A 9,131-nucleotide genomic window follows, 5' to 3' on the forward strand; every position below is an offset into this window, starting at 1 on the left:
GATCCCGTCCACCTACGAGTCATGTCGGCTCCAAATCTTGTGTTTTTGTTGGCGGCAGGTGCAGCCCCACCCTCCTTCCTAGGTTTCAGTCGATTTGCAGGTTGGCTCCGGCATCTTCGGATCCTGATCTGGTGGCTTTGGGATCGCTCAGACTCAGGCCAGGCGAAATCCATGCTCGGCTTGCCGATGCTGGCAGCGACGACGCTTGCGGGTGTCGTTTTCCTTCCTGGAGGCGCTGCCAAGACCCTTATCCGTGCCCCTCTACGAGCATCAGGGGAAACCCTAGGCCCGGTTCACCGGATCAGATGGCGGCGGCGTCACAACGTCGTTCCCCCTTCTTGAAGGCGTCATCTTGCTCGCTCGTGGTGTCCTCGGTGTTGGATTTGAAGATGTTTGACGTCATGCTGCTTCGGCCTGCTCCTCTAGTTTTAGGCTTAGTGGGTTTAGTTGTGTTCTTTACTCTGTTCGGGGTGAGCACCCTGTCTCTCTATGCTCCGAGCACCATGTTCATGCCTCTTTGCGTTCATGTCATGTGTTGTACCCCTTGTTGTATTCATTCTTCTCTTTCTATCAATAAAAAGATACGCAAGCTTTTGCGTATTCGCGAAAAAAAAAACTATGAAACCACTGCAACCTCCGTGGACTTGGGTCACAACGGTACGAATGGAACCCAACGGTACACAAGAAACTTAAGATGAATATGCGACAGAGACAACAGACACATCATCTGAGCCCAGGTTTGCGGTCGCACTTGCACTTCCCCATTGTAGCCACCCTCCTAAGTTCACAACATCGAATGACGGGATTCTCCTGCAAAAAGGTCTCATAATGCTTTCCATATCTCACAAGAGAACCTAGACAGGTTCCACCACTGGGAATTTAGCCTCGGTTCTGCATAATTATACATTCAAGCATAGTGAAAAATTCAAACACCCAGAAGGGTCAAAATATATGAAGGGCTTCAGAGATTTGAAATGTCACGTGGCAGGTGGTCACTCGAATAAGGCTGGCTTCGGGCTGCATGCCGTTTTCATGATGCTTACTGTAGATAACTAGCTAGCACGAATATACAATATTTCATACTCTTTTTTCCCTAAAGTTCATATTTTCAATAGATAAGATGCCAATGTCAGGTTTCTACTTTCCAAAAATGTTCAGATCAACAGAAACTGAAGATTGCCTGACAGAAATTGACAAAATAAACAAGGCACACAAGCGTGTTCAGAAGGAGCGGAAGTAATAGTCTACAATCTTGAACATTCAATTTGCTTTTCTTGGTTATCCTCTGCCAGTTTGGTCTTCCATCAACAACGTTACCAACACGTACAGATTTCACACTTTGCATTGCTGTTTGTGGTCACCTTTGTCATCATGCTTGTGACATCCGCCGCAGATGAGGTATGCAGAAGATGTTTTATTCAGGGACCACGTCACTCTCTTCATTCGAGACAGCTTGATCTGAAGATACAGGTGTGTTCCCTACATCTACAACTGTAGCAGCAGGAACATTGTTTCCCTCTTCCTGGCTACCAGCATCAACATCCATGCTACCATTGGTATTGTCCTGACCATCTAATTTGGACGAATCAACCTTGTCAATAGCTCCCTCGTTCATGGTAACGCTGTCACCACTCTGAGCGTTAGAAGTACTCTGTTCAACTGAAGCTCCATCATTATCCACTTGAGCATCCGGCAGTGGAGGAATAGGACCTACAAGTTCTCCAGCTGCATCTGCGTTGTCCACATCCATCTGGTCCCCGATGATTTCTTTGCTTCCTGCAGCTTCTTCATTGGCAACCCTGGTCTGTCCTGATTCCTCTTCAATGCCGTGATTCTTCCTCTCATTTTCTTCCTCAGCAGCACGATCTTGAGCTGCAGCTTCCTCCTCCTTGGCACGATCTTGAGCTGCAGCTTCCTCCTCCTTTGCACGATTTTGAGCTGCAGCTTCCTCCTCCTTAGCACGTTTTTCTGCCTCTATTGCCTCCTTCTGTAGGTTAAGTAGCCTCTTGTGCTCCTCAAGTTGTCCTTGGATGCTCTGGTAACCAGACAACAGATCACCATAGCGGCTTTGGAGAGTCTGTTCTAATGCCTTCTGTTTATTCACTTCTCCAGCCAAATTTCTCACACGATAGGCACCAGCCATCTGTTCTTGTTTCTGCAACTCTTCGAAGCATTCAAGTTCTGTTGCTGCCGTATTCATCTGCTTGAAGGTATCCTGGATCTGTGATCCCAATTTTGCAGCCCGCGCCTAACAAATCAAATAGCAAGTGAAGCAAACCATCAGCATCACAAATCAATATGGAAAAGCTAGAAAGAATATGAAATCATTATCATACAATATTATTTCAGAAGAACTAATCCAGTATATATCAAATGAAAAGCAAAATCAGAAGCAGTCACTAAAGCGCTGTATCTCTTTGCAAATTATGCGAGTTTGGTTTGGGGCAACAGGATAATCTTTCAAATTCTGGGTTGGCTTCCACATAGTGCATTTTTAAATGACAGCGAACATCAACAGGGCAGATGTTAGAGAGGTGTCCTTAAGGCTTAAGCCAACTAAAGAGAAGCATTTAGCATAGCCAGACTGTATAAAATGCTTGCCTGACGAGAGGTCAAAATTAATATAGGCATGGCAGAATGAAGATTGATGCATCCTCCCCAACTAACCTGGTAACCTTGTGTCAGCAGTTTGATCTTCTGCTCAAGCCGAGAAGCTTTCTTTGCTTCGTCATCCATTCTCTTCTTCAACATTTCAAACTCATGTTGCAAGGCAGAAATTTTATCAGCATTTCCAGCAACACTAGCAAGACCATAGCTGTTGTTAGTAGGGAAAAACATAAGGTCCTCTTGGCATGCATCATGTGACTTTACAAAATCCTCAAAAGATTCATTTTCATGGCCCATGGCCACACGAAGATACTGAATCTCCTCCTCAACCATAGAACTTGCCTGTTGACAAAGAAATTAAGCGATTTAAAAAACTTCTCCATCACATTAAACTAAACGAGGCAAATAGGATTTGACACAAAGAACAGTAATAAAAAAACATAAACGTGTAAATAAAGATTTGGCAAGAAATGAACTCTGTATACGGTTAAACGAAAAGGAACAGATGGCTATAAGTGATTACTACATTGAGAAAGTGTTTCAGCAATCCAATAAATGCATATCTGAGTAGAAAGAATACACATCTCAAACTTTGTCAATACTATTGCGAAGAAATACTGCACAGATCTCTACAGTGTGTGTGTGTGGCCATGTGCCCGTGTGCCCATGAGCATAACATAATAATTCTAACTAACACATTACTTGTAGATGATAACATCCTTTACACTCTCAGAGGGGCACTATAAAAATATATGTTTACCTCCCTTGCCATCTCCAGGATAGTATTCAATGCTAATGGATTAGCTATAGCAAACATGGGCAATCAGAAGTGACGCATATGGTTGGTACAGGAATAGTTTAGACCTACTGCACTCATATGGGTGCTATATACCATATAACTGTGTTATACTCACGAGTATATACAATTATGAACCCACAGCAAGTAAATATTAATGTACCTATACGAAATTCAGAATATACGTTATCAGTAAATGGATATACAGTTCAACATCAAATACCAATAATAAAATAAGGGCGGAAAAGAAGCATACCTCTTTTAGTTCATGCTCATCGAAACCTTCGATTTCAGGGACGAAAGGTGCTGCGTTTGCCTGACGCTTGCTTCCTTTCTTTTTCTCTCTCTGAATTTGTCCATCAAGCGGATATTTAGCATTATCATGCTCAAGGAGCCTAAGGAGCTCCTCATTTATTAGCTCATCAGCTTGTTCAAGTGATGTAGGAGGCACAAAGGTACTTCTGCTTTCACCACCTTTAATCAGAGACTGCCGGAGAATCTCCACTGAAGCCGCAGGTGGCCTAGGCAAACTCCTCTGCAACACTTTGGACCTCTTTCTGAGCAATGCCTCCTGCCTTGCTTGTTCCTCGGCCCTTTCTCGTGCTAACCTGTCTGACATATCCTCTTCAATTTTCTCTTCAGATTCTTCATTCTCCTCTGTGATAGGTGGCATAACTATCTGGTACTCATTCTTAGGCTGTGGAATAGAAGCAAAACCAGATCGCAGACCTTTTCTTAACTCTGCTTGCCTACGAAGCTCAAGCTGCATGCTGTCTTGCATTTCCACCTCTTCATTTATGTGAAGCTCATCCCTGAAGGGGGTCCCTTTTGGAGTTAACCCAAAGGAATTTCCATCTCTGGACGGTGTCATACCAATCCTTGGGGTAACACCAGGGCCAGGGCTAGCCAGAGGTGTTGCCATGGGATTTGGAGTCTGCATCTCTTTCTTACGTGGTGTAACGCCAGAGAAATCTGATGGATGAAGCTCTGGGTTATCACCTCCTAAAAGAGGTGTTTGTGATTCCCTTAGCCGTGCAAGATTCTCTGCCTCCATCATAATAGCATCACCTTTCCCACCTGGCGTTCGTTGCGGCGTTCGCAATGGTGTCATACCAAGCCTTGGAGTCTGGGAATAATTTGCAAGCAGTGTCCTAGTAGCAGTACTTCCTTCACCAAGCTCCTCGGCTAGAGCAGGATCGCCAGCATTGCCCATCTTAGCAATCTCCTCCAATTCAATATCAGAAATTTGGGGTGGTGGAAGCATTAGTTTGGACCTTCTTGTGACAGCTTCTGGGTCATTGAGTTTATTTGCTTGCATTATTGCGGCAGGGGCATCCTGCCTCTGCAGAATCTTGTTCTTGGCAATGTCTTGCTTTCTTAACTGAGCCTCTACATCCACTCGTCTCCTCCCTTCAAGCTCCTCGATGGTAGTTGGAAATTGCACATGCTCAAGTGGCCTGTCCTCACCCACCGTATCATAAAAGCCTGGAGGGGGTCTCTTTTCAAAAGGGATCTCAGCATTATAGTCAATTCCCTTTCTCTTCCTTTTCTTGTGCCGGTTGTCAATACCAGCTGCCTTCAGTTCTCTCCTTTTTTGCAGTGATGCAAGCCGCCTCGCCTCTTCAAGCTGTTTCTCTCTTGCCTTCCGTTTTGCCTTTTTACCCCTGGTGTTAGCCAAGCGAGCCCTTGCCTCAGAAAGCATTTCCTTTTCATCTTCGTCCATGTCAACAGGATCTGGACGTGCAGGTTTTGACTCGGGGTTTGGATCAATCTCCCCAGGTCGCAACTTTCTTGGGTCATCATTAGGCTCATAATTCTCATCCTTTGCACAGGCAGCATCGAGCAATTTTTCATAACGCTCGAGGCACTGGGATGGTGTTCGACCCACGATAGGTGCAATAGTCCTCCATTGAGTAGGCATGAGCTTAGCAAGATGGAGCAGCTTCTCATCCTCTTCCCTTGTCCACTCAGTCTAGAATCAATACACACGGGGTTAGTTACGTGATATAAACGACAAATATATTATTCCAAAGATAACTGAAAACAGAAAATGGGGCAGATCTATGTCATAATAGAGCAGATAACCAACTAAAAGAAGTATGCAGCATCATATGACAGGTAAAGATTGACGGTGATTTTGGACAAGTCAATTCAATTAGCATGTAAATCACACAAACTAGAATACAGTTCAGTTAGGTTTACTTGGTTTTTATTAGACGCTTAAGTTCTAGAATTGGGTGACAGTGTTAATGAAGCATTAAACATCCAATTCAGAGTTCTCAACAAAGGTTTATGAACATCTGTTCTATAGCTCTTTTCTTTGTGGGGAATCTGCTCTATAGCTTTAACAAGCTAGGTTCATATTTCAATGATATCACAGAAAAGGCGTGAACAGCATAACATCATGCAAGGAATAAAATATTCATAACCAGAAAATAAGTAAATGAGGCCAACACGAAGATGACATTATGTGTTCATTATATTACTTTTTCTAACAAGAAGAATACACTGCGCAAAGACAATAAGGTACATGTCACAATCAGTGCATAGGATTTTAGCATGGTATGGCAGGAAGAGAGAATAGTATAACCTCAAAACCAATGTGTAGGTTGTTAAATATGAGGCATTTCAAAAACATGTTGAGCAATTTACAGGACAATTGTACACTAGATAGTACAAACCAAATAGCATTCCCTCAAAACTGGATCCGGTGTAGCATCTCCAAGACGCCACATGATAATCACGGATCCTCTAATTTCTACTCACTGTACTATCACAATTACAGATCCTCTATGATAACCTGTGCATAACAGCATCCAATCGCTGAACAATCGCTAACAAAACACTAAGCTATCGCAAAATTTACAAGGGTTAGGGTCGCATTATTACCTTCTTGATGGAGGGGTCGAGCCACTCGTACCAGCGGGCCTTGCACTGCTTGGCGGACTTGCGGACGAGCAGCGAGGAGATGCGCGCCCACTGGTTCTTGCCGTACTTCATCACGGCCGCCTTGAGGATCTCGTCCTCGGTGTTCTTCCACACCCCGCCCTTGATCATGATCCTCATCTTGCCTCCCCCCTTGCCGCCTCGCTCGGCCTCCTAGATCTCTTCTCCTCCGCAGAGGGCCCCCGGGGTTCCGCTTCCGCCGCGCCCCCCGCCGGGCGGCTCCGGCGAGACCTCCTGGTCCCTCCTAGGGTTTGAGGGGGGCAGGTCTAGGGTTTGGTAGGTGGAGGAGGAGGGACGGCCGGACGGGGCGACGCCGACAAAGGGGTGTGCGGCGCTGCGGGGCGAAGGCGAGGTGCGGGGTGCGGCGCTGCGGGGCGAAGGCGAGGTGCGGGGTCGGCGGCTGGGAGCGAGGGCGAGGGCGGACCCGGCGGTGTGGGCGAAGGCGAGGGGGCGGAGACGGTGCGTGGTCGCTGCCGCGCCGGGGAGGGTCAGTGGCGGGCGGGCGGGCTGGGGTGGGAGGTCGATGCGCGCCGGCAAGGCCGCGAGGTGAGTGGCAGAGGACCGGGCTCGGGCGCCGGCGAGCGGCGATGCGGTGTTGTGGCGGCGTGGCGCACTGGTGGTGGCCTGCGGCGGCGGGGAGGGGAGGAGGGGTGAGATTGAACGGTTAGCAGGCCAAGTAGATGGGCTGGGCTGAGGCGGTGCGCGACTAGGTCGGTTTTCCGGTTAACCGACAACAAAAGAACAGACCTTCAACTCAATTCACTCAAAAAAAAAACTTCAAGTCAAAAAACTTTGAAAAACAGACCGACAATAAAATTCTGCTTTTCCTAAATAAAAAATACGTTACGAGTTTTTTTTTAAATCAGATCTATATTATAAAGAGTCATCGAAAGTACAAAACACGTCAAACATAATAAAAAATACATCAAGGTTCATGACCACCAAACAAGCATTGCCACCACCAGAACGAGCCGCTATCACCGGTCACATACCAGAGCCGGCCTGACCTTGTTGATGGCAGCTGGGAAGTCTTCGTGCACGTTTCTCTAAGAACCAGCGTCCCAGAGCCGCAGTCATCGCTATTGAATCCTTAAATCAATCTGAAGAATTTGACATCAAATATCACCGTTGTGTACGCGCGACGAGAAACCCTAGTCTCACCGCCCCGAGAAGCTGGTAGGAATCTACTCCGGAGCTCCATCTAGTTCGTCCCAGAGGATGAACTTGAGAAGGCTTCTCGACTAGAAGAAACCTAAATACAAATATATAGCCACTAAAAAAACTAAATATAAGCTCTATGAACTTCTAAATCTAGGCCAATAGATATAGTATAATATTTCGTACATTCAATTTTTATACATATGAGCCGATCTCAGCTGAGTTTTACACCAGATGATGATGATGAATCTTTCTGAGTACAACATTACCCAGTTATCAAAGTGATACAAAACGATTAGTGAATACACATGCGATGTACCTTTTATTCTAACGTGAAGGATTCGTTAGTATTTATTGATTTATTGCTTAATTAGCTAGTTTTTTCTAATATGGTACAAATCCAGAGCCATAGACATCTTTGTAGTCGACGGAAACGTCTGCTCTAACTGAACACAGATCAACGGAAGGTCTAAAAAAATACAGTAAAATGCGAGCATCAATTTCAATTTTAGGACCAGAACTCTAGTGGATCAGGGATAACACTGTCCTCCTAACCATCCAACCACACGTTGATTCATCTTAATTAATACTACCTCTGTACAAAAATATAAGAGTGTTTTAGATCACTAGAGCTTTGTAGATCACTACTTTAGTGATCTAAGAGCATCTACAACCGGACCCCTTATTTCTTTTCTAAACGTCTGAAACGTCCGCCCGGTCAGTGTCCGGTCAAAAAGGTTGACCTAATCGGATCCCTTGCTTTGCCCTTAAGGCGTTGTTCGGATAAGAGGCGGTATATGGAAAACGAGTTTGTACCAGGATTTTAGCAAAATCAGTTTTGCTAATTGATTTTTGGATTACCGATTTACATAATAACACGTTTGGGTTTGGAAAAGGGTAAAATTGGCTTGTTTAGATAGATAACGATTAGCTTCCTTCCATGACCTTCTCTCTCTTACTAACCCCAATTTTGCCCGTTGTTGATGGCTTCGCAAGCTCCACCTGCGATTCTTCTTCTGTAGTTCGTTCTGAGCCCGTAGACGCCGGTGCACTCCTCCCCTTGTTTTGCGATGCCGGTGCACTCCTCCCAACGGGATGGCCTCGACAAGTTCGCGCAGAGAGGCTTCCCTGGTCGCCCATAGGCTCTGAACAAGGAGAGTTGCTGCTCGCGCTAATCCCGCAGTCTGCCGCCCCTCGGCGCTTGCCGTACAGGAGCGCCCCTCGTCGGCCCACATAGGTTCTGCTTGGGGAGCTGCTCCTCGAGTTCATCCCGTAGGTCCATGCCCCTCGACGCCTGCTGTCCAGGAACATCCCTTGTCGCCCCGCATAGGATCTGCGCGGGGAGAACTGCTCCTCGAGCTCATCCGGCATGTCCGCCGCGCCTCGATGCCGGACGTCCAGAGCATCCCTCTCGGCACCACATAGGTTCTGCTCGGGTCGAGTTGATTTGCAGGTCCGCCGCCCCTCAGACGCTGCCGTCTAGGCGCATCCGTACCATGCTCGACGCCGGCCACCTGACGGCGGCCATGTCGGGGCTGGAGGTGAGCGGCAGAAAACGCAAAAACTGGCGCCACGAAACTGTTGGGAAACGAGCCGTCGGAGAGGGAAGCAGTTACGATCACGT

At 46.5% G+C, this 9,131-nt stretch overlaps 1 protein-coding gene across 1 annotated transcript; it reads right to left on the reverse strand.

The window, feature by feature from the left end:
* Window positions 1–996: 996 nt before the first annotated feature.
* LOC109763172 (cell division cycle 5-like protein) lies at window positions 997–7,057 on the reverse strand. Its single transcript, XM_020322026.4, has 4 exons — window positions 6,293–7,057; window positions 3,660–5,375; window positions 2,668–2,949; window positions 997–2,248 (listed from the first exon to the last, which is right to left on the reverse strand). The coding sequence occupies exons 1-4, from the start codon at window positions 6,467–6,469 to the stop codon at window positions 1,415–1,417; spliced, it is 3,009 nt and encodes a 1,002-aa protein (XP_020177615.1). The 5' UTR covers window positions 6,470–7,057; the 3' UTR covers window positions 997–1,414.
* Window positions 7,058–9,131: the final 2,074 nt, after the last annotated feature.

This window comes from Aegilops tauschii, chromosome 5 (assembly GCF_002575655.3).
Source record: "Aegilops tauschii subsp. strangulata cultivar AL8/78 chromosome 5, Aet v6.0, whole genome shotgun sequence".
Classification (NCBI taxonomy): domain Eukaryota; kingdom Viridiplantae; phylum Streptophyta; class Magnoliopsida; order Poales; family Poaceae; genus Aegilops; species Aegilops tauschii.

Coding starts and splice junctions, on each gene's coding strand:
- LOC109763172 (XM_020322026.4), bottom strand. CDS start 6,469: ATGAGGATCATGATCAAGGGCGGGGTGTGGAAGAACACCGAGGACGAG. Junction 2,950..3,659: donor ATGAGCATGAACTAAAAGAG/GTATGCTTCTTT, acceptor CTTTGTCAACAG/GCAAGTTCTATGGTTGAGGA. Junction 2,249..2,667: donor TGCTGACACAAGGTTACCAG/GTTAGTTGGGGA, acceptor TTGATTTGTTAG/GCGCGGGCTGCAAAATTGGG.